The sequence below is a fragment of the Nycticebus coucang genome, chromosome 4 (assembly GCF_027406575.1).
Source record: "Nycticebus coucang isolate mNycCou1 chromosome 4, mNycCou1.pri, whole genome shotgun sequence".
NCBI lineage: Eukaryota > Metazoa > Chordata > Mammalia > Primates > Lorisidae > Nycticebus > Nycticebus coucang.
The window spans coordinates 134,093,140-134,118,416 of record NC_069783.1 but is presented as its reverse complement, the minus strand read 5'-3'; the positions used below and the strand labels follow the sequence as shown (position 1 = coordinate 134,118,416).

Below are 25,277 nucleotides of genomic sequence, written 5' to 3'. Positions count from 1 at the left end.
ACTTTAGTGCAGCCTTAGGGTGAATCTCACGAGGGCAAGGAAAACAGCTCACTGCCCCCTGCCCCCATGTGCTTCCAGTGCCACACCCCTGGGATAGCCCTGAGCAGGCTCTGGGGAGGCCCAAATCCTCAGTGATCCAGGGTGAGGGGACCAAAGAAACACTGGGGCATGAATCAATGAGCTAAGAGATCAAGAACTTTGGGTGATGTTCAGAGAAGCCAGGATGGAGCAGGAACAGGAGTCAGGGAAAGAGACTCTGCTGAGCAGGTGAGGAAACAGCAGCCAAGGCAGGTGCAGAAGAAGCTCCCTCAGTGTCTGCACCATCACAGGGCGTCTCGAGCAGAGAAGTATGTGATCTTCAATCCTGACTTTTAACTCAGCAAATGGAGTACATGTTATTTCCCTACGTTATCAAAAACATATCCTTTAAATTGACCACAGAGCACTCTGTCCTACAGTGAAGTGAGCTACTAGAAGGCATCTGGAAAAAAAAAATTGATAAAAAAGGTCGGTGCCTGTGGCTCAAAGGGGTAGGGTACTGGCCCCATATCCGGAGGTGGTGGGTTCAAACCCAGCCCTGGCCAAAAACTGTAAAAAAAAAAAAAAAAAAAAAGACATCTGGGTCTGAGTGTTCGGAGTTACTATGAAGAATGATAGGCTGAATAGCTTCCTCCATAAAGCTTTTCTCCTTTTCCTTGGGACGGATCATGAAGAGGGGACCAAGAGGAGGGCAGGTGGCAGCAGGCTGGTCTCCTGGAGGCGGGGCTGGTGTCTGAGCTAACAGTGGGTGAGCGCCCTGTCTCCCTGGGCCCTCCCAGCCCTAAGCTGCACCCACCCATGGACGATGGCAAGAGATGCTTCCCAGAGCAGATCAACTCTGCCAGCCCTGTTCACAGAAAACACAGTGCTGCCAGCACACAAGGGGGAACCCGTTCCCCTGCTAGAGGGATTCCTCCAGCACTCCCTGTGGCATGAACGCAGTGGTGACTCAGTATTCAGAGGAGGCCAGGGCGGGGAGCCTGCTGGCATCCCATTCCCCAGCAAGCAGCAAGCATAGGGTGTGGGGGCAGGCTGGTGCCATCTGAGGGCCAGCTGCAGAGCGGCAGCAGCACTAGAGATGGTAACGGAGCCTCTCAGCAGAGAGGGCTGCTGGGGCATGAGGTTAGGGGCCCTTTTTTCCCCCCAGAGAAGCACAAAAACTTCCTCCTGGTTCCAGGACAGCCTTAGTGTTACTGCCCAACCCCAGGCTGAGCCAGGAATAGGATGGAATCTGGACTGTAGGCCCTGAGGTCAGGAGCAGCTGTGGGAAAAATACCAGAATCTGCCACAGTCTTGGGGAGAGACACCTGTCATCCACAAACTGATGTAAGCCACTCAAACAGCAAGATCACTTGCAGAACAAAGGGGAGGGGTAGGGCAAGGTCCACAAGGATGCACTTGGCTGTCTCCTCACTGGGTCAGCAGCAGTCACAGGAGCCCCTGCCCAGCTCCTCCAACACAGATTTCAGTCACGCCTTGCTGGGGGGGGGAGAGAGACTTGTTCCAGAGCACACAGGCAGCAGCGAAAGACTACAGAACTCAGCCTAACAGGGTCTTGGCACTTCACCTCGCTTGTCCCAAGCAAAGACCAGCATCACAAGCAGAGCTGGGCCAGCTGGGCAGTACTCTTTGAAGCCCGCCCCCTCCCCCCCAGGAGTCCTGAGGCGCTTAGACACAGCACTGAATTTTCAAGCTGCGGCTCCCTACCTTCCTGGTGCCCTCAAGCAGCCTTCCTGCTGGGGGCCTAAGGTGGGGAGAAGGAGGCCCCAGGGGCAGATAAGGTTGAACACCCCTGGAGGCAGGAAGTTCCCGCAGCTTCTATCTCAAATCCATCAGGGCAGGCCTCTCCAGCCACAGGGTTGTGCAAAGGCCACCAGGGGCGCCCTCCCAGCCTGCCCCCACCCATGCGGTCCAGGCTGTTCAGGCTGACTACCGAGGGCCAGGGATTCCCCGCGCCATCCACAGGTAATGAGTCCCTGACGCAGGCAGGGCTGGGGAAGCCTGCAATTTCTCTGCAGCTGCGCCTGCTCCTTTCCAGCCTTTCCTGCCAAATGGGACACCAGGCACTAGGTCCCCAGAACTGCCAGGCTGCCCCTCCCCTCCCCCCTCCCGGGAAAAGCAGAAACGACAAACGACCAAGTGGAGGGGAGAGCCGGGCTGCCAACTCCGTGATAGCCAGCCCCACCTTCCCGGGCCGCACCCCTCACACGACCCCCCCCCCCCACTCCCCAACGGCACCCCTCCTCCCGCTAGGTGTGGGGCAAGGTCCGGGTCCACTGCAGAGCTCAGAGCAGGCCAGCGTTTGCAAAGCTCTGGCACCATCTTCCCGCCCCCGCACAGCGGCTATTTATAGCTAGGGAAGCACCGAGCCCGGGCGCCGCTGCCCACCCGGCCGGGCAGCCCGCTCACCATCCCCGGGAGCGGCGCCGCGCAGCTCCTCATCGGCGCCTTCCGCCGCGAAGTTGCTCCGCGGCCGGCTCTGGCTTTCGCTTTCACACAGCGCACACCCCCGCGCGTGTCCGGCTGGGCTCGCGGCGCCTGCCGCCGCCCCCGCACGCCTCCGCCCCGGCCGGCCGCCCCCCCGCCGCCGAGCAGGACGCCCACCCGTCCCGGGCACCGGGCCGCCGCCCCCCGCCGCCCGCCACTTCCTCTGCAGGGGCCCCGGGGAAACCACGGCCCGCGGGCTTCCTGCTGCGCCTGGCGGGCCGGGGGAGGGGGCGGCTGCCCGGGCCCACCCGGGGAGGACGGAGCAGAAGCGGAGGAAAGCAGAGCGCCAGGCAAGCACAGGCGGCAGGACGGCCGCGCAGCCCCGGCCCTCGCCGAGTTCCTACCCGCCGACTCCGCCGTGGCATCTGTGCAGTGGCGCTGGGGCGGGCGCCGGGCCATGGCCGCGGAGGCTCGCTAGCTCACGGCGGGCCGGGGCGGGGCAGGCAGGGCCGGACGGGGCGCCGGCGCTCGCCTGGAAGCGGGCCCAACAGCGCAACTGACTTTTGCCGGCCAATCCTCGCGGGTCCCCTGGCCCTGCCGGTGGCAGCGGCGGTGAGCTGCGGACCAGCCGCGGGCTGAAGGCGCAGCCCTCACGGCGGGAAGCTGTGGGTCTGGTCGGGGTAGCGAGAGGCAGCGGGCCGGGATGACTGCGGTCAGCTGCGGATGGGGGCTGTCTTAGCCTTCCGCGCGGTGCCTAGGTGAACGGCGCCCCCTGGAGTTGTGCCCCATGGTGCCCTGTGGTCCGCATAGGCATAGGTGTGTGTGTGGGTAAGGAGGGGGTCACTGCCACCCCGGAGCTGTTCTTTGGAGTAACATCTTCAAGGGGGAAGGCAGGACAGAGACGCCACGGTGAGTCCCCAGTACACTTTAAGCTGGAAAGGGCCTCATTTTCCAGCGGGGCTGAGGGCTGGGAGTAGAGAGGGGGCTGTGTGGATGTCAAGCGGGCCTCCCCCTGTACCCCCCAGCCTCTGCATTCTAAGACTACCAGCAGTCCCCTTGCCCCCAGCACGTGAGCACCTTTGCAGAGCTCAGAGGGGACTGCTGTGTCCGGGAACGGGGTACTGTGCCCACCCAACAGATGAGGAAAGGCTCAGAAAAGGAGAGCCTCACTCCAGAACACAAGGCTATGCTCCTGGCACCCACTGTCTACCTTCCCCGCAGTCCCATGGGGGAAGGCTGCACTGGGGCTGTCCACACCTCTTGGCTGCTGCTCCCTCCCCAGTGAGGAGAGGCCAAGGAGAGGCAGGGACCTGCCAACTTGCATGGGCTGAGATGGAGAGCTGCTGCCCAAAGCCCTGCCTGGCATTCCCTCCTGCCCCAGTGCTGCTTTCTCACCCCCGGCACCAGTACCCCCTTTCCCTCCATCCCCAGAAGCCCTGTGACATCTCCTCCCAGACCTGGCGAGTTCCCACCTGTCTTACCCCCATGGTGGACAGCTTTCTCGGGCTTGCCAGTCCACATCAGCCCAGGGTTCAACTGGCTCCTTCAGCCCCAGTAATGTTACACTTCCTGCCCTCTGTCCTCCTTCCCTCCCTCCTGGGGAGGTCTCAAAGGCAGCATCTCAGCACCCCCTGGAGGGTTACCACTCCCTGCCAGGCACTGGGCTTGCTGCTAGGGCAGAGAAACAGGCCCTGGCTCCTAGAGGATGCTCACATGCAGGGAAGATGCATGTGAGCAGAAGCCACCCATGGCTATCCGAGGGAGACACAGGGCTCTGGACTGTGGCCGGGTCTCAAGCAAGGAGCTCTAAACCTGCACATTGCTCAAGCCACGACAGTCCTCACCATCTACTTTCACGTTATCCATTGGACAGACACACGTGGAGACAAGTTCAGAGGTTGGGCACTCATGCAGGCACACAGTGACAAGGCCACTGTGGCTGGGACGTGCCCCTAGGCCTGGCTGACTCCAGAGCTGGTTGGGCCTCTCCTCCCAGTTGTCCTCAGGGCTGGAGCAGCCATGGGGACTGGATGCCAAAGCCACACTCGTGCCTTGCATAGCTTCTGACTTCACTTCGTACCTACTTCCTGTAAGATCAAGTCAATAGGAAGGAAGCTGAGGATGTGCCAGGAAGAAACTGCTCTCCTTGTTGTGTGTCGCTCCCTGGAGTCAGTCCTGTGTCCAGGGACCGTCCAGGTCCATCACAGGCCGCACCTAGCTCTTCCACACAGAGCCATCCGTCAGCACAGATGTGCACACCGAGGCCCGGGGGAGCAGCACCTGGCTGTCACAGCAGGAAGGAGGTTTGTGGCGCATGAGGGGAGCTTAGGGGTTTTGTGCCAAGTCCCCACAAAATTAAACCTTTAGGGAGACCTTGCTGGGAGAATATCTGCCCTCATCTGGGCTCTGAGGTCCTGTGGGCTCTGGCCTCCTTGGCCCTACACCTTTTGGTCTGGGTTCTTCTCCAGAACCCCACAATATGGGCATCACTATCTAGCTGGCAGGTGAGAACACAGCCTAGAGCAGGGAGGCTCCTTGCCACGCTGAGCCCTCCCCCCACCCCAAAGGGCTTATGTATTTACCAGGAGCCTAAGGGCACTGCATGAGACTTCTGTGACAGTCAGAGGGTGGTGGGCCTAACTGCACGAGATCATTGAGAATTCTTTGGCCCAAAAGAGCCTTGTGCTTCCTAGAACTTAGAAACTGTATGCAGGGGCGGCGCCTGTGGCTCAGTCGGTAAGGCGCCAGCCCCATATACCGAGGGTGGCGGGTTCAAACCCGGCCCCGGCCAAACTGCAACCAAAAAATAGCCGGGCGTTGTGGCGGGCGCCTGTAGTCCCAGCTACTCGGAAGGCTGAGGCAAGAGAATCGCCTAAGCCCAGGAGTTGGAGGTTGCTGTGAGCTGTGTGATGCCACGGCACTCTACTGAGGGCCATAAAGTGAGACTCTGTCTCTACAAAAAAAAAAAAAAAAAAAAAAGAAACTCTATGCAGGAGAGCCCTGTGGGCCTAACAGCTCACAAAAGCACCTGGATGTTCAGGGCACAAGCCTCCGATCACTGTTCTGGAGAGAGAACTGCTCACTCATGTCAGGGCTGCCCCGAAGGTCTAAGAGCTTGGGGGTTCCTAAAGCTTGCCAACCTTCGGGTCCCAGGTGACCAGGCCAACCTGACATTTACCCATGGGCCAGCAGGAGCCCCTTTAAGTGGCCATGACCCTTCTTAGAAACAGTTTGGCCTTTAGCTCATGTGGCCATTAGGGTAAATACCCTTATAGCCCCCACTCCCAGCAGCGGTGGGCTTCTGGCCCTGCAAAGCCAAAGCCAAAGCCTAGGCCCTGCAAAGCCCAGCCAAAGCCAAAGCCCAAGCCCAGTTCCTTTAGTCCTTGCTGACCTAATTCAATGCTGTGGCAAGAATGCTCCTTAGAGCTAACAGCTCTAATTCTCAGCCAGTTTTGAGGCTGCCAGCTGGTCTGGAGGCATGAGGCCTTGCCGCTGCTCACCTGCTTCCATGCCGGGGACACTGGCTCTGTGTGACTTGGACATGGGCAACTTCTCTGACAGAAGTGTGACAGCCATGCCTTACACTTCCACATGAGTTATTTCCTTTCTCTCTTTTCAAGGCTGAGAGAGTGAAACATGCCTTTCCTCTTTAGGGACACACACTCCCGGGTGTCTACATGGTTCAAACACCCTCACCCCACCTGATCTTGAATGTTAGAGCTTCTGGTACTCAGAAACTGTTCAGCTTGCACTCAGCAGCTACAAAACATCTTTAGATGTCAGAGTCCATCTGTTCTGTGTCACCCATGAATGATGACACAGAGATAGGGAGGGAAATACATGCCTGGGTCAGCCGCAATAAGGCTTCATTCCAAGATCCCTATCCCTCATTCTGAGGCTGCCTCTACCTTAGGGGACACCTGTGCCTGGGGCACATGCACACCTATGGGGACCCACACATGTAGCACCTAATGTGCACAGGGCTGCTGTTCCCTCAGCCCTTACAAAGGGAGAAAGGAAGCCCTAAGAAGGCCGTGCCCACAGTCCCCCATTGCCTGGAGGCAGAGCTGGGATCTTGGTCATGGCTCTCACGGACAGGTAGCAATGTAGCATAGCCCAAATCAGCTCAAGCTTACCTGACACTTAACAGCCCAGCTGGGAGCTCAGGAGTACAGCAGACCACAGAAGGAAAGAAACAGGGTTGAGGCTGGGACAGGGAGGCTTCCTGGGGAACAAGTGGCAGTCTAGTTGGGTGCTGAGGGGCTGGGGATCTCCCCACACAGGGAGACTGAGTGGAGGAGGAGGATGGCAGGGGCCTGGGATGCCACAGAGGGTGGGGTAGGGGTGTAGTGTGTATGCAGTGGGGGTGCATGTGGTAGCAGCTGTGACACATCTAGGTGGGAATCAGAGACAGCAGCTGCAGGGGGTCTGGGAGACAGGCAGGGCAGAGAAGAGAAGCCAGCAGCTTCTGGGACTGCTCTGGGTGAGCTGGGACTGATGGGATCAGGGCCTGTGACAGCCTGTTTGAGGCAACATGGGCACTTAAACGGGCTCCTCCTAACTTTGCCCCCACTTTGCTGCCTGGGCTTCTGGAATAGACCACTCTTTGGAGGACTACTTGAGCTGCTTCATTTCATTTTAGGAGGGGAGCCTGAATCCCCAAAAAAGCCACCTCTAATACACACACTGAGGAAACTAGGACAGTCCCTCCATCTTCTGATCCTGGGTTCCTAACAATGGCCTTTGTGGGCTTAGGGGCTTGGGCTGCTCTGGGAGGGCTGCTAGGTAAGGGGATCATGGGGCAGCAGTGGGGACAGGCACATTTCTTGGTATGAGACTGGGGTTCAGACCACAAATAGTGGCAATGGCCATGGCCTATGCCAGGTGTCTTGCCTGGATGGCCTACGTGGGTCCCTGGTGCAGGGGGAGCCTAGTGAAATAGACTTGGTGAATAGACAATCTGTTGAGACTGGTTGGCCTGACCACCAGCCAGAGGGGAAGTCCTGGGCAGAGCCGGAGTCTCCACTGGCCTTCAGATTCCCAGAAGGCTTACGTCCCAACTCCTCCTCTTGCTCCCTGACAGCCACAGGGAGGGACCCTTCAATATCCCATGTGGCCTCAAAAGGGGAACAGACTTGCCCAGGCTTGCCCTGCAGAGTGATGCTCAGTCCTAAATTTCAAGAGTTGCTCATACACCAGAAGGACAAATTTGAGATGTGACCATAAAGACTTTACCCAGGTACAGCACCCACACATCACAGCATTGGGGTCGTCCATTCCTGCTGTGAAAGAAATGGATAGGGGTCCATCACCCAGAATGGGGTCACCTCCACAAGCTGGCTCCTGGCCAATGGCAGGACTCACCTTAACTCACTCTATAACTCCAAATCCAGTGCTCTTCTAAGAGCTGAGCCAGACCGTGCCTCTGATTAACCTGTGGTCAAAACACACTCTACCCTGCTCCTCTCAGCCATGAGGGCATGGGGTCTTCTCCACTCCACCCCAGCACTCTGCAGTTCTCTAGCTGCTGCCCCCCAGCCCAGCTCTCTATGCGGCCCACTGCTCTCAGGGAACTCCATCAACTGTTGGATTCCTTGCCCCAACACTCAACCTGGGCCCATGAGCAGGGACAGAACTGCCCTGCTGATGGTGATGCCAGGTGGCCCTTTAGGACAGGCCCATTCTGTTCTCCACACTGCTGCCTCCCACCCCACAAGGGACCCTCATACCCCACACTGCCCCCATTGGTCTTCCCTCCTGGAATGCCTTTTCTCATGTCTGACAATCTGGTTAACTTCAAGATACAATGGCTCTCACTGTGTACTTTGTACTGAGCAGGTCCTGTGGGTCCACAGGCCAGTGGGAGTGTTCCTGACCATGCTTGCTGAGGACTGGCAGATATCACTCTTCTGTACTTAACAGCACCTTCAGACTCACACAGCAGTAAGCACAGGGTGCCTGGGCTAAGAGCTGGGAGTGGGTGCTCATATCCAACCTTGTAGGGGCCCAAGGGAGTGTACAGCAGGAAGTGGCCACCATTAGTTCAGCCTGGGGTGTTATTTCCAGGGAGGGACCAACCTGGCCATACTCAGGGGAGGGGTAGAGGAGCCTTGGACCCTTGAGCCTTCCTCTTACTGCTGTGCTCCAGAGTAGAAGGAAGGGCAGCTTACTTGCACCCTTAAGGGCCAGCCTTCCACGTCAAAGCCTCCATAACACCACCTCTTCGGTGCCCCATGCCACTGAGTGGACCTATTCTGACCTAATTTAGTTTTAGACTGCTTATATATACGTGTGCAATTTAAAATAGTTTTAACATAGTAAATTGCACACAAACTTTATGTCCACCCTGCATTTATTTAGACAGTCTTACTTTGCCATCTTTGGCAGAGTGCTATGGTGTCAGCTCACAGCAACCTCAAACTCTTGAGCTCAAGCGATTCTCTTGCCTCATCCTCCCAAGTAGCTGGGGCTACAGGTGCCCGCCACAACGCCCAGCTATTTTTAGAGATGAAGTCTTGTTGTGGTTTAGGCTGGTTTCAAACTCCTGAGCTCAAGCAATTCACCCATCTCAGGCTCCCAGAGTGCTAGGATTACAGGTGTGAGCCACCACACCTGGCCTCCACCCTGTATTTGCAGATCAGCATTTTAAAACGTAGTCTTTTAATCAACAAGATTCTTGCAGTTCCTTCAAGGGGTCTTTCCAATTGGCCCTGATCCATCACACCTTCTTTCCCGCTTGCCTCAGTGAGCCCTGTCACCTGAGTGCCTTTATCCACAAGGTCCCTTCCCTACCACAGGCCCCTGGACACAATGGCTATCCCTGTGTACTACATACTGAGCAGGTCCTGTGGGCCCACAGAAGTGTTCTCATGTGGTCCTCACCCTGTGTGACATATGTCTGGTCAATCCCATTTGCAGATGAAGAGACTGAACCTAACAAACACTGAGCAACTTGGCCAAAGCCACCCAGACACGGAGGGGGCCTGAAGCTGGCTGGGGTGCCTCTCCCTGCAGTTCACGGATGGGAACAGGCCCCGTGTGGGAGGAAGTCCTGAGCTTGCTCCTTCTGGGCAGTTCCTGGCCCACAGGGGCACTTGTTGGCCACAGCCTGTCACTCTGGTAACCAGGCAGGGGTTTGAGGAGCATAAGCTCTGGTTTGGGTTTCAAACTTAGCACTGTTGTCTCAGAAGCAATTTAGTCAAACTTTCCAAATAGGAAATGTAGGAAAAAAAGGTGGGGGGGGGGAGGGGCAGAGAGGAGAGAAGACAGAGGGAGAGACAAATTTTCAGACTGAAGCCATCCCAGAAAGGAGGCCTGGCTGCTGAGCTAAGGGGAAGAAGCCTCTCTGGGATGGCAGAGTGGGTGCCAGCTGGGGCTGCTGGTGGTAGAGCCTCTCAGGCTCATAGCTGTCCAGCTGGGGCCTGAGCAGGGTGGGGTCAGCCTGAGCAGGCGGGGATTGGCCCTTCCTGCAGCCTCTGCTGGAGCAGCCCAGCCACTCTTTTCATCTGTTTTCCATCCATGTGAGAAAGGTTCTTTTGGAAAAGAGGGGTGGAAAACCACTGACCTCATCCAGCTGGCCTACCTTTCATATGGAGAAACTGAGGTCAAAGAGACCAGGACGAGGACATCGGGAGAAAAACTCTGGGGGTGGGGCAGCACCCTCCTTGGAGAGGGCACACAGGGAGAATCTTAAGACTGGGCAGGACTTGGACCAGATGCTCTGGGTTTCTGGGCCCCTCCTGCCGCCTTCAAGCCTTGGCAACACCTGCAAAGGCTCCTGGCTTGAGGCCCTATGCAGGGCAACCCCAGTGACGTGCACAGAAAAGGGTCAGTGCCCTCAGGCCAGAAGGTGCCCTTTAACCCTGGGGCTCCTGGGGAAGCCCTGGGCTCTTGGCTGCCATGAGAATCAATCACAAGCTAAACCTGGTGGCCCTATTAGAAGGACAGACATGTGGACACATACATGTGGAGCAATTGCAACGGAACTGCCTGGGCCTCTTGCTTGGGCTCCCATGGCCAAGGCCCACATGGAGTGGGCGCCTGGTTCTTTGTGGGCTGAGAAGACAAGGCAGAGGTGGACTGCCAAGCGTTCTCTTAAAAGGGTGTATTCTCATAATGACCTCTTCCTCCTCCTGAGATGGGGCACTTGCAGCCCCTGCCCTTGCCAAGTCTTGCAGCCTCTCTTCACCAGCCCACGTCAGCCCCTGCCTCCACCCAGGCTGTCCTCAGCCCACTTCCCAGAGCCTTGCAGAGGGCCCAGGGCTCTCCTGGGAAATGCACCTCCTCCTGTTTTTGCCCTGGCCCTGGGGTGCTGCCCTGCACCTGGAGGACCATCCAGGACAAAGCACTGAGAGCTCTGTCCAGATGAGACAGTTATGTGCGTATGTCAGAGAGATGTGGGACACTTCTTGCAAGAGGAAACCTCTGAAAATTAACTTGCAGTGGGAAAAGAAGTTCTCACTAAAAAATATGTCTTCAGGAATGTTAAACAGTCAGCTCCTGACTGAACACCCAGAGCAGCTGGGGGTGGAAGGGCTGTGGCTGAGGTCCCGGTGTTGGAGGTATATACAAACATTGCCGGCCCACTGGGGAAAAAATAGCGGCACTCCTGTGAGGCTGGTCAGAAACCCTGGCACGGAAGCCAGTTCCCAGGATGTGGATCCCCAACTTGGGCTCTGCCACTTACTGGCTTTGTAACCTTGGGCCGAGTCACAGCTGCCCTGTGCCCCCACGCCAGATCTGTCACTCAGGTTAGAGTCCAGTGCTAGCTCACAACAACCTCAAACTCCTGGCTCCAGTGATCCTCATGTCTCAGCCTCCCAAGTAGCTGGGACTTCAGGGGTCTTGCTCTTGCTCAGGCTGATCTTGAACTCCTGGTCTTAAGCAATCGTCTCTCCATGCCCTCCAAAGTGCTGGGATTATAAGTGTGGGCCACTATGCCTGGCCTGAATGTATTTATTTATTTTTTAATTCCAGCTGTGAGAGCAAAAGGCCTGGCTTGGCAGGAGTTTGCCTCTGTGCCCTGGTCCTATCAGGGTGTAGGCCTGGGCGTCCTGTGGCCTTGTTCTGCCACCACTCCACGTCCTCCCCCCTCAGTGAGGACATGCACAGCTTCCCAGCTGGGAGGTAGCCTTCAGAGAGGCAAGGATGGGACTTGCACCAGGCTGAACATGGGAGCTGCCCAAACTGGCAGCTACGAAGTTCCACAAAGCCTACAGAACTCAGGACAGGAAGGAAGGAGAGGTCAGGGATAAGCTTAGAATCCACACAAGTTTGCTAACTCTTTCAAGACTCTTAAAAATAGGACCTCTTTTCTCTGGAGAACTTGAAGTGTTTCTTTTGTTTACTCTGCTTATACAATTGGCCCATAGATCATCTCAGCCATGCTAAAAATAGCACTATTGCTGCAATTCCTACTACAGCCAAGTAGCTGGTATTTCCTCAATTTACACTTTTCCCTTTCTTTTCTGTCCTCTGATTCCCACTGTGGCACGACTTGCTGACAGGAGTGCAGTGCTGCTGCACAGCTCGGGTGATCTTACTGAGGAGGTGGCAGCGGTTCAGGGAGGCCAGGTGACCTGCCTAGGTCACAGCCAGCAAGGGCAGGGCCAGCAGCAGAAGCCCAGCCTCTTTCCTCACCAGCAAGAGGTGGGATGTCCACAGCCCTCCGCGACAGGGGGGAAGAGGAAAAGCCACAACCAGTGCCAGACCATTTCAGCTAAGAAACAGATGACGCTGGTGCTGAGACCAGCCCTGGGGAAACGGGGACAATAAGTTGCACCCTCCCGCCCCCGCACAGGCCTATGTGGCATCTCCACTGAGGACGCCACCCTTCCCTCAGTGGTATCCCGGCACCCTCTCCACAGGAGGGTGGACACACACACGCAGGACACACAGGGCACGCAGGGCCTGGGATGGTGGACCTGGAGTATCAGAGCACAGCTGAGACCAGGCCTGCACCCACCCAGGCCACCTCCTGTAACTCCCTGGCCTTACTCATCGGCCCCTCATCCCATCAGGCCATGGGCATTCTGGATCCTTCCTACTGCCTGTCTCTGAAGTCCATCCACTGGCTGCCATTTCTACCACCACTGACTTGGTTCTAACACCTCAATTTTGGCTCAGGCGCCAACATGCTGTGTGGTTGAGCCTTCATTTTCTCCTCTGTAAGGCAGGGACATGGCATCACCTATATCTCCCGAGTTCTGTGCGCAGACGCACTGGATGCAGAATTTCAGTGTCCCAGGACGGTGGTAGGTAGGCAGCCGTCCCAGCGCCCTGGCCCCTGCCCATCCCTGCAGTGCATTCACAGCAGGCTGGTGCCACCTGTGGGAGGTGCTCCTCCAGCCAGCCGTCTACCTCTGTGAGGGGAGTACACTGTACTGGCCTGGGAGGGTGGGGCCCAGTAGCGGCCAGTCACCAACCCTGTGGCTCCAGGAGGCCTCCCTGCTGGCTGGTGGCACTGCCTGTGTCCCCACACTATATCCTGGCCCTGTTCTATCCTTCTCAGGCACACCCTCTGCCGTCACTCTCCTCTGTCTTTCTCACACCATCCATGCATCCTCACCTCAGGTGATGCTGACTGTGCTCTAAGAGGGGTGGGGACTTATTCAAGCCTGGGTGCCTCAAAAAAGCACATGTGCCAAAATAACTCCTGTGGGGAGCTCAGGCTGGGCCTGGCACTTGCTGAGGAGTCCGGCCCTCTGTAGGGCTGGACTGCATGCTGAGCACAGGAGCACCTGGGAGGGATGCCCCAGGTGCTGGCAGAACCAGCCCCAATAGCAGATCGAGATGGGCTAAGCCTGGTCCTGAGGGAGGCACAGGCCTACAGCAGGAGGGGCAAGAGAATGCCCAGCAAGGTGCCAAAAAGGGAGGCAGGAGTGTCGGGGGACTTGTGGTTTCTACAAGTTGGGGAGAGGGTAGCCCACCGATCCCGGTTCCCATGATTCTCCCATCTTCCCAGTCTTGCCCCATATCCACTGTCCCCCTGGGCTTCATGGTGCTGGCAAACAATGCTCCATTCACCTAATCATCTGGCCCAGGGACCCGGGCACCTCTCAAGAGTGGGCCTCACTAATGGCTTGATGGTCACTGTAAGGTGACCAGGGGGCTATGGGGATTGCCTCCCAGTGGGAGGTGTTAGCCTGCTTTCAGACCCTCAGAGCAAGGGCAGGGCATGAGACTCCGCCTGCCGAAGGGAGGCAGTACGAAGCAGGGCAAGGACACGAGTCTGTCAATCTTCTGCCCCTCCCCACTGGGTGCCCACAGCAGACATCACTACTGGAACAGAGAGGTCACATATGGCCTCTGAATTCTCAGAGACGTGATGGCTCAGGCTGTGGGCCCTGGAGTCAGAATCCCAGTCTGGCCACTTGCTTGCTGCAAGCTCGTGGGCTGTTCCTTCAGCATCTGCATCCCCCAGAGGGCCCGGTCTGCCATGTCGAGTACCAGAAGCATACCTGACAGGTATCCCTTCTGTAGCATTCTCTCCCAGCACCCATAGCAGCCAAGTCAAATGGCCCCGGGCACTGCTGCCCAAGGGGAGGAGCCAGACCTCAACTAGCCCAGTGGGCAGAGATTTTTGAGGCAGGCCCAGTGGTTCATGCTTGTAATCCTAGCACTCTGGGAGGTCAAGGCAGGAAGGTTGCTTGAAGCCAAAAGTTTGAGACTAGTCTCAGCAAGAGTGAGACCCCCCATCTCTGCAAAAAATAGAAAGAGTATGGCAGGTACCTATAGTCCCAACTACTTGGGAAGGAGGATCCCTTCAACCCTGGAGACTGAGGTTGCTGTGAGCTATGGTGAGGCTGCTACACTTTAGCCTGAGTGATAGAACAAGACCTTGTCTTGAAAAAATAAAATTGCATATAAAAAATTTGGCTTTCACAGCCTAACCACGTCCCCATCTGCACAGTGAAGATGGTAATACTACACACGCCTCACAGATATGCTGTGGGAGAACACAGGAGGTACCCTCAGTAAGCCCTGGTGAGTGCTTGTATGTGGGTCCAGTCCTGCCACTGCTGCCATGGGTAGCTTCTCCCTACTGGGTCCCAAACAAGATCGGGTATGGCCAGGCCCAGATGCTCTGGTGCTGCTCTTGGCCTCAAGAGCTCCAGCCCTGGAGCTAGGGCCCTACCATGGAGAGGTGGTACAACTCAGCTAGCCAGCCACTCGGGGCCACATCAAACAAGCCTTGAGCCCAGCTAGCTAAGGGTGCAGTCCCAGCCCCAAAGGGCAGCCCTGTTTAGTCCCATAGCTCAGTCACTGGTCCCTTATTGGCCTGGACTCTTAGCCTCACCATCTAGAGCAGGGCTAGGTGCCACGTCCTCCTGCCCACCACCACCCCACCCTGCTTATCCAGACAATAGGCAAATCGGGTAGCAGTCCCACCTAGACAGCTCGGCCAATCCTAGTGTAAGAACCAGCAGGCCCCTGGCTATCCTCCCTCCCTCAAAACTCCTGGCCAACATGCATGGGCTTCAGTGCTAGACAGAGTAAGGTTCATATCCTTCCTCTAGCATGGCCTGGTCATGGGACCTTGGGCAAGGTAGTAACTGTGAAAAGGTACCTGGTACCTCTGTGAAAAGGGGACTGATTAACAACCCAGCCTTGTGGATTGGCCCGCAGAGCTGAGCCCCGCTGACAATGCAGCTGGCCCAGCACCTGGGGGCAGAGCCACCTGCAGGCCCACCAGACACAATGCCTGTGGAGAGCCAGAGATGAGAGGGAGAGAGGGGAAAGTCCGAGGGGCCGGCAGGGAAGGGGACAGAAGATCTGGCCCTGTAAATAGGAGGTGGCTGTCTCAGGCACAGATCATGAGACCCGGCCACGGCTGGGTTCTTGAGCCAGGATGTAACTGTTCCCCCTGCTCTGGGGCTGCTGCTTCTTAGGAATTCATCCCAGGGAATTCTCCAGGGTGAGAGGAATTCACAGTCACAAGGCATGCCCTGCCTGCTGGGCACTGAGCCAGGGGGAGGTGTTAGGAGGGCAATGGCAATGCTGTTTTAGACGAGCTTCCCAGCTGGGGGTCTGCTGGGCTCCAGTAGCTTCCTTCTGGACCACCAACTCTCCCTAAGGGGAACAGCTTTGGCTGAGGCCAGGTCTGGAAGGTGGGTCCACTGCACCTGTCCTTCCCTAACACCTGCCATCGGCTTACTGAATGGGGGTTGGAGAACTCCGCCAGTGTCACACAGCCAACTACTGGCAAGAAACAGTAGAAGGGACAAAATGGATTTTTACTGAAAAAGGTGAAGTACCAGGGGATTTAGAGACCTCCTCTCCTTTCCCCCAGCCCTGGCTGGTGCGGGGCATCAGGAACTGGGGGGAGACCAATAGCCAGTTCCTGATGCCCAGCCATTGAGGGCCTTCTCCTCCACAGACCACATTAAGGCCCTTGCTGAGTCCTCAGGCTCCAAGGCTGGGGATGGTACACAGCACAGATGCCTTAAAGAGATAAAGGCGGCTCCTGATGGACTGTACTTCCTGTTAGTTTAAGCAACACAAAGTCAGGACAAACAGAACCACCTGGGCCTGTGTGGTGGCCACCAGGCAGGGGAGAGCATGCAGACACAGGGGATTGGGAAAGGGCTCAGCCTCCTTAGTTACCTGGGAAACACAGACTGAAGCCCTCTCCAGATCTGTGTGCTGGGGTGGGGGCAGGGCAATAGCTGGGGAAGGGAGTCTGGCCTGCCCTGCAGAACCACATGGCAGTGTGTAGAAGCACTGGATGGGCAGGGCCTGTGTCCCAGCCTCCACCTGTAGGCATCTGACCTGGGGACTCTAGCCTGGGTGAGGCAGGAGACCAGAGAAAGCAGTTTTTATAACAGTAGAAAACTAAGAGCCACTCTTCCACTGGAACGAGGGCAGACAGCGCAGTGCCCTACGGCAGGAACTAGAGCCGGCATCCTCAGGCATCCCCTGCGGGGCCAGGCTGCATGGAAGGGGCCTGTGTGGTGGGTACATCTGCTGTGGCTGCTCTCCACATCTCAGGCTGCTTGACTCAAGCCAGGGCAGGGCCTTGAGCTTTTGGAGGGCCCTGGCCAAGTGTCAATTGGGACTCCCCTGTTCCCTGCTTCTGTCACGTCCCAGCATTGGCCTCTGAGATCAGTTGAGGGATACTGGGATCTACTCATGAGCCCCGAGGCCTCCGTGGAAGCACAATTTCTGGTCATAAGGGTGAGTCATGCGGCAGCGGAACACGTGCCAAGAGCTGTTGTCCACCTGTTGGGATCACCTGCCTACAGCAGCCAATGCCTATGAGAGGCAAGTGAGGGCTGGTATGGTTTAGAGCTGAGATGGCCTGTGCCCCAAATCTGTGCTTTTCTCAGTGACCCAGGGCTCCAGGACTGCCTACCTGACCAGCAGGCAGACCCCCCAGGGTGTAGGGCAGCTGTGGAAGAGACACTGTGCACAGCCGCAGCAGGGTAACACTGCTCTGCTCTCTCAAACTCAGGCCACAGCCACTGCCCACCCTGCATCAGCCTTAGACACAGGAGGCAATGCCAGCCTGGATCTCAGCTCCCTTTGCTTCTTTCAGAGACTGGAAACTGGGTTGAAACAAGAAAAAATCCGCGTGCTAAAATAAGCAAACATTCTGGGGAAGGAGGGAAAATCATCTCTGGCTTGGTTACTATGGGAATCACGTTTCTGAATCAACTACCAGATAGGGAAGTTTACCAGACACAGCAGCCTGGCTTCAGCCCATGCACGCCTGTGTGGGTAGTCCCACACGCTTACAAACAACCCCTTAGCTTCCAGGTGTTGGAAGCCACCCAGTAGCACCACCACCACCTAGCTTGGCACCTGCTTTCCTGGGCCCTCCTGCCCAGGGAGGCCTGCCCCCATTCCTCCCTCTCTGCAGTCCCCTTGAGCCTGGCAAGGGCTCAGGAGAGGTCCTACACCAGTACACTGCAGGCCCACCCCAGGCCTCAGTGCTGTCCTGGGCTCCCTATTCTGCACACTTGGTCTGAGAAGCCATCACTGAATCACCTGGCTGCACGTCTTTCTTTCTTTTTTTTCTTTTTTTAAGAGACACAGTCTCTGTGACCCTGGCTAGAGTGCGGTGGTATCATGATAGCTTACTGTAACCTCAAACTCCCGGGCTCAAGCAATCCTCCTACCTCAGCCTTCAAAATAGCTGGGACTATAGGTGTGTGCTGTACCTTACCATGCCCAGCCAATTTTTTTTTATTTTTGGTAGAGACGGAGTCTTGCTCTTGCTCAGGCTGGTCTCAAATTCCTAACCTTGAGTGATCCTCCTACCTCGGCCGCCCAGATTGCTAGGATTACAGGCGTGAGCCACTGCTCCCAGCCTGGCCATGTATCTTCCCTTCAAAGGGACCAGCAACAGGCCTGGACCAGGCCCTCGACCAGCAATGTCCAACGAGTCTGGCTCTGTTTTGGCAAAGACCAGACTTTTCTGCCTGGTGGGAGAGGAAAGGAGCTCCCATTAGGGAAAATGACATAGAAACCTGAGGTCGCACTCATCACTCCCCGGAGGGGGTCAAGGGTGCTTCTAATTTTGGCCTCCCTCTCCAGCCCCCTTCTGGCTGAGCTCACCCACCCTGCCAGTGGGGACTCTGCTTCCTGTCCCTCCCATGTGCCCTGTGTCAGCCTACGATGGCCCTACACAAAGACACTCATGCAGTGCTCTACCACGAGCCTTGAGCATCCAGTGACCTGGGGCAGGGATCTGCATGGGCAGGCAGGTCCCCACTAAACCAGCAGATGGGAGTGTCTGGGGCTGTGGCTCCTGCTGTCTTCCAGACTGGATCTTCTGGGTGCAGGGTGGGAGCTCCAGAGCCTGGGAGCCCTGCATCTGCCCACCCTCTCTCTGCTGGTATTTTATAGACAAGTGACAGGCGCCATTGGCAATCAGTCTATATAGCACTAAGGGATTTGCCATGAAAAAGAGGCACCCTCTCACCCCCATGCCTAGGCAGCCCCCCTTCCTTGTCCTGTGTGTCCTTCCAGAGGGTGTCTGTCCATTTACAAACCAGAGTATGGAGATGTTCACAGAGGGCAAAAGTACACACGTTTCCACCCCTGGTCTGTTTCCACTTAGCAGCTTCTCTTAGAGCTGTGGTTCTCAACCTATGAGTCGTGACCCCTTTGGGGGTCGCCTGCATATCAGATATTTACATTACGATTCATAACAGAAGCAAAATTATAGTCGTGAAGTAGCAACGAAAATAATTTTATGGTTAGGGGTCACCACAACATGAGGAACTGTATTAAAGGGTCGCGGTATTAGGAAGGTTCAGAACCACTTTCTTAGAGTGTTTTAGAACTCACCCACTGTTTTTAACAGATGTATTGTCCTCCCAATATAGGGATGTCTCACAGTTCACCCACCCATCCCCTATTGGCTCCTAATTCCTGTTATAGATAATCTAAAGGGTGGGGATGACCTGACCAGGAGCCCAGCAGGCAGGTCTCAGGGCAGCACTATTACTCTGTTACTATAAATAGTACTTCCTATATATACATCCTTGCATTTGCGGGAACCCTGGGTCAAAGGCTCCTGGTGCCTTTAGTCTTAACAGATAACAACCTTCTAAGATCCAGTCTACACTGCCAACGGTAGGCTCATTTTTCCAGATCTCATCAACTCTCTGTATTATTGAACTTAATATTTGCTCTTCAGTAGTTGAAAATGTTATCGTGTTTCATTCATAATAAATGAGAATTGATCAGGATCTCATGCTAACATTTTTTTTTTTTTTTTTTGAGACAGAGTCTCACTATGTCACCCCTCAGTACTCAGTAGAGTGCTGTGGCGTCACAGCTCCTGGCAACCTCAAAGTCTTGGGCTTAAGCGATTCTCTTTGCCTTAGTCTCCCAAGTAACTGGGACTACAGGCGCCCACCACAATGCTTGGCTATTGTGGGGACCTGCCTGCCCACGCGTCCTGAGAACCAGCCTTTGTCACACCCCTCCAGTCCTGAGACCTGCCTTCCTCAGCCCCTGCTCAGGTCAACCCCACCCTTTAGAGTCTCTGTAACAGGGAATTAGGAAAAACAGAAGAGAGCAGAGCTCAGAGGAGCTGTGTGACTTGCCGAAGCCACCCAGCTGGAAGCTGGCTATGCTGGGAGGGGCGACGGAGAACAGATGAGGACTTGGAGGTAGAGGCAAGTGAGGGAGGGCTGGGTCCAGGTGGGGTGTCTAGGAGGGGCACATGCAGGCCTTAGAGACGAAAGGCGGACAGGCCATGTCCTGCTCAAGGAGTGGGTCTCCGCGCCACACAGAAAGTCAGGGCTGAATGGGCACTGAAGGCCCAGCACTGCCACACTTTTTATTTTTTGAGCAGTCAAATTGGATTCGTCAGACTGTCCTTGGTGTCCAAGGCCACAGAGTGGTGAGGGGGGCTGCTCCCCAGGGCCTGGAGCCCCTCTCACCACCGCCTGAGTGGCCTGGAACATGTGGGGCTTCATAGAACAGACTGAGCTCATCCACGCCTCTCCCCACAGACCAGCAAACTGCAGCTAAGAGGGAGCAGCGACTTGCCAGAAGTCACTAAGCAAGTACAGCCCCGCGGCCGCACTCCTAAGCCTGGCAAACTCTCAACTGTGCAGCCCTGCATGGCCGCATACCTGTGGCCCTGGCAACGCCACCCAAAGGGGCAGTTTGTGCACCGTCAGTGAAAAGCAGTAGCACCAAGCAGCCTCAGAAATCAACAAGGCAAAAGTACTCACGTTGAAGAAATTGGTCTTGTTCCTCTCACAGAAGAGCCCCTGTGCCGGCATGTGCTGCAGCTGTTGCCATGGGATACTGCTGCCTAGCAACACGTCGCGGGCCCACTGGAGGTTCTGGGGAAACAAGAAGTAGGTTGGAAGTGAGTGTGTGGGCTGCTCAGGCGTCCTCCTCCTTGGCTGCACTGGCAAACCGCAATGAGCAGCAACTCCTGCAGACATCAATCCCGCAGCTCTAGGTGGCTCTGGTCGTGGGCTTGGATCATCAGGCTGTGGGATGCATTTCCGGAAAAGATCTCTTCCCCTTCCCCAGTGCAGTTGACTTAGGAATGTGGCCTCAGAATGCTCAAGGCAGGCACTGACGGGGGCCCTTACCTGACCAAGCTCACCTTCTCCCACATGGCAGCCCTGACTTGTCTGTTGGGGAGCAGCAGTGCTCCTTGCCTGTGGCCAGTGGCACCGCTTCTCAGGCTCAGAGAGCTGGGCTCTGGCCACAGTGCTCAGGAGGCTGCTCTCTGGCAATGGGCCTCTTGGTAGAATCCAGGCCTGGGGAACTGTGGCACAGGGTGAGAGGGTGGGCATGGGCTGGATGCCTCAGTCTGCTCGGGCCATCTCACTGGCCCAGAGAGCAGGCTTTCCCCACCGGCGCCTGGCCAGCCATCCCCCCTCTTTGGTCTTCACAATGGTGGCTAAGCACCCTACATGGGTCATCTCACCCCACCTCAAGGCAGTGCTGTCCTGTAAGGAAGAGGCTGGCAGCAGGCACAGCAGGGCCTGGCACCCAAGACTACACAGTACCAGGCCCCTACCCTTTCCTCAGTAACCCCCCCCTCCCCCCAGGGCCAAGCTGTCCTCCCCTGCCCCTCGGGTCCCTTGCTTGCCTTCCCCAGCTCTGGGCCTAGGCTTTCATTGCCTCACATCCTAGCAGCTCTCAATGGCCTCTCACTTCCTGGCCTGTAAGCCTGTCCTACCTGCTCCTATTTTGCTCACCCCTGGCCAGGGTAAATGTACTGAACCATTCCCTTCTGCTCTTGTCTCTGCACAGAGGGCCAGAACCCCAGGCTGCTGTGTGGACCAAGGGCAGGGCCCCGCAGGCATAAGTGTAGGGCTTGCTGCACTCTTGCTGAGAACCTACCTTGGGCCTAGACACCCAAGGCACCTCATCTGACTTGCCAGATCAGAAGCAGAGTCAACTTCACTGAATCAGGGAGAAGAGCCCCAAGCTGACAGTTCCTCTCTGAGGGAGGCTCAGCGGCAGTGTGCTGGGACATTTCCCCCATAGTGTTCATAAGCTTTTAGGTATCAGGCACTGATGGCCATAGCCATTCCTTGTCAGCAGATGGGGCTTCTTCCCTGCTAAGAGACCCCCTGCCTGCCCTACCTGAGGGGAAGGAGAAGTAGGCAGAGCAGTGCTACCTGGGCAGCAAAGAGTCCTCAGATCCTTGAGCCACACTCTGAATCAGGAGCACAAGGACCACTCTACTCCATACTCCTGGAAAAGGGTAAAATACACAGTTCTGGCCTTCAATTTTTTTTTTTTTTTTGGTAGAGACAGAGGCTCACTTTATCGCCCTTGGTAGAGTGCCGTGGCGTCACACAGCTCACAGCAGCCTCCAACTCCTGGGCTTAGGCGATTCTCTTGTCTCAGCCTCCCAAGCAGCTGGGACTACAGGCGCCCGCCACAATGCCCGGCTATTTTTTTGTTGCAGTTCAGCCGGGGCTGGGTTTGAACCCACCACCCTTGGTATATGGGGCCAGCACCCTACCCACTGAGCCACAGGCGCCACCCTGGCCTTCAATTTTTAAGCTGCAACACCCATGAGGAGTAAGTTATAGTTCACTTGGCAAATGTCCCTGGCAATGCCCAGCAGGACCCAGGCTACCATGTCCTGAAGTCTCCTGAGAGGGGTCCTAAGTCTCCACAATCAACTGTGCCTAAGGGCCACACGCTCCCGCTCCACAGAGGGACCCAAGAGGGGACCAGGAGGAGGTCAGCTACAGAGAGACTGAGCGCAGGGTGGCGAAGACAAAGGTAGGTACGGGTGTGGTTGGTTAAAAGGAATAAAATCCAAGATTAGCTCACGCAAGCTCATCAGGGCGCTGAGAGAAAGGACCAGGGGGCCCAGTGGACAGGCAAGGGGCTTGCAGCCTGCATCAGTGCTTAGCCATGAGCACTTGGTCTCAGAGACACTTGGTTCAAAGTGTCTCCCAAGGGAGATCTGAGAGGCTCAGCCCAGGCAGGTGTCCACCCCTGGTCTAATCAGCCATAGTTGGACTCACAGAAGGGGATGTGGGTCAGGAGACCATCACCTGCACTTCTAATACTCAGGTGAGCCCACGTGACCATGGAAGTAGGGAACAACGGAGACTTACCTCTGACCCAGCCAGAGAAGGTCAGGAAGGCTCCTACAGTCGGCAACACAACTGGGCTGTGCTTTGTACAAGGATATTATGGGGCTGGGGAACTCACTGAGGCAAGAGCCCAGACAGGCAGGCCAGCCAGAGCTGTGCCGGGGAGTTGGAGGGGAGCAGATGTGGCCACTTGGGCCCATGGGAGCTAGGGATTGGGTGGCAGGGAGGATCCACTCCGATCACAGGCCCAAGGACACAGTGGGGGCAGGCCATCGAGGGTCTGAGCCTGTGCGCTCTTCCCCTGCTCTAGGCCTCCAGCCTCAATGCTGGGCCAAACCTCTCCTCCAGCCAAGTGGCCCCGTGAGACCAAAGCATGGGCCAGGTCTGTGTTGCCCAGGAGACCTGAGTAAAGTTACCCCCGAGCCAGGACCCCAGAGCTGCTTCTGGGGCTCCTGGGGACTTGTGAGAAGTGTCTAGGGGAGCTCTTTAAGTAACAGCAGCTCAGGGAAGGGGGAGGAGATGGGAAAACTTGGTTTGAAGAAGTGTCTCCCTAGTGGCCATCATTTTCCTAAGAATATCAAGAAAATACAGCCTCCCAAAAGACTTCTTTCTGGCCAGGACAGGAGAGAAAGCAGCCCCAGGGCCACGGTGCAGAGTCACAGAGCCTCTGCTTCCCTGCCTGGGCACCATACTGATGCAGCCTGTGCCCTGGGGACCCGGGGATGGGAGGCACATTCCTCTGCGCCTTGGTTTTCTACCACTCTATAGCTTCCTTCTCCAGTCACACCTGTACCAAGCCAGTCAGTCCCCCATGTGGACCAGAGAGGGAGGAGGCAGCAGGAAAGGTTTCTGGGGCACTGGCAAAGACTGCAGAAAGCACTGGCCTGCTAAACTTGACCTCCATTATAAATTAGCCTCCTGCAGACTTGACCACTAAGCATGGTGGACATTTCCCTGCTGCCTCCCAGGTCCACCACTGAAAGAGAGCCAATCAATGGCTAAGGAACAAAGTGTCCAGTCTCACGGGAGCCCTTAGCTAATTTACGTCTAAGGCCCTAGATGAGAGCTGACAAGGTGGGGATCTGACTGGGAAATCATGGGTCCCAGGCAGGCAGGGGAGGGGAGGGAGGGAGGGCAGGGGACAGAGATTGTGTAAGGCTCTTACTGGGCCTCTATGAGGAGCAGGGGACCTGTAGATACAGCCCACCCTGCAGTGCTGCAGTGTGCTAAGGCAATATAAGACTGCCTGGCAGGGTACAGGGCCATGACTCCTTTTCTTTTTTTTTTTTTTAGAGACAAAGTCTCACTTTGTCACACTTGGTAGAGTGCCATGGCATCAGAGCTCACAGCAACTTCCAGCTCTTGGGCTTAGGCGATTCTCTTGCCTCAGCCTCCCGAGTACCTCGGACTACAGGTGCCCGCCACAACGCCCAGCTAATTTTTGTTGCAGTTTGGGTGGGACCAGGTCTGAACCCGCCACCCTCAGTATACGTGGCCAGCGCCCTACTCAGTGAGTCATAGGCACTGCCCAACGCCATGACTCCTTATCACACATCATTGCCAGTTTACCAAAGAGGAAACTGATGCATGGAGAGATTCAAGAGTTTGCCAAGGTCCCAGAGTCCTGGAATGGCAGAGCTGACCTTGCACTCTTTTTTTTTTTTAGAGTCCTCTTTACTTTTTTATTTATTTATTTATTTTTTTTGTGTGTGGTTTTTGGCCGGGGCTGGGTTTGAACCCGCCACCTCCGGCAAATGGGACCAGCGCCCTACTCCTTGAGCCACAGGTGCCACCCCTGACCTTGCACTCTTATTCAGGTTGGAGGGACTCTGAGGGGCAGGCTCTTCCCCTGCCCCCAAACTGTCTACCACAGGTGGGCAAGTGACTGTAGAAGTCTGTCTAGCACATGGTACCTGCTGGGCAGTGACCTGCCACCTTCTCCCCAGCCTTGTGCAGCCTGTCACCACACCACTGGCCCAGAACCCCCACCTCACAAGCACCTCTGGGAATCAGAAGAACACACGGAGCTGTGCACCAGATTAACAGGCCATGTCTCCCTTGGCACCACCGTCCCAAGTCTTGTGCGCAGATCGTGCTCTGACACAGGGCACATGGAGGCTGAGAGGCCTGAAGAGATCTTGGCAGGGGAGAGAATCCCAAAAGCATATAGGCACCTCAAGTTCCTCCCCTGCCTGCTGTCGGGACCATCCCCGCTTCCCAACACAAAGCAGAGGAAATTTCGATTCCTCTGCTCACAGCTTTCTGGGCTACACCTTCCTCAGAGCCATAGCTGGCTCCATGGCTCAGTCTAACTGTGGGTATATGGGCTCACCTCCCCAGCCCACCTGCACTTACACGGGCTTACCTCCCCAGCCCACCTGCAGGTATACGGGCTCATCTCCCCAGCCCACCTGCGGGTACATGAGTTCATGTCCCCAGCCCACCTGCACGTACACGGGCTCATCTCCCCAGCCCACTTGCAGGTATACAGGCTTATCTCCCCAGTCCACCTGTGGGTACACAGGCTCATGTCCTCCACCCCCCTCGATAAGGTGCTCTAGCCACATGTGCTTCTGCTCCCACCTTGGTCCCTGCAGGTCTCTTGGCCTGTGCCATCTCACTCACCCCCAGATGGCCTCCGCTAGTACTCCCCAGAACCCTATGGATATCATGCATAGGCTCTTTCCTGACTCACAGATAAGTCTGCGATCTCATCCTCTCCTCTCTGTGGGTCCATGAAGGCAAGGATGTAGCCTGACTTGTTCATTC

The 25,277-nt window shown here is 56.3% G+C and overlaps 1 protein-coding gene across 2 annotated transcripts in view; it reads right to left on the bottom strand.

Annotated features, from left to right (window-relative positions):
- The window catches only part of CABIN1 (calcineurin binding protein 1), a 172,701-nt gene that overhangs the window by 37,294 nt on the left and 110,130 nt on the right, over positions 1–25,277 (bottom strand). For both annotated transcript variants that reach the window (XM_053587053.1, XM_053587054.1), the window contains exon 29: positions 20,160–20,273. In XM_053587053.1, the coding sequence (XP_053443028.1) occupies positions 20,160–20,273 (114 nt within the window). The remainder of the gene's footprint in view (positions 1–20,159; positions 20,274–25,277) is intronic.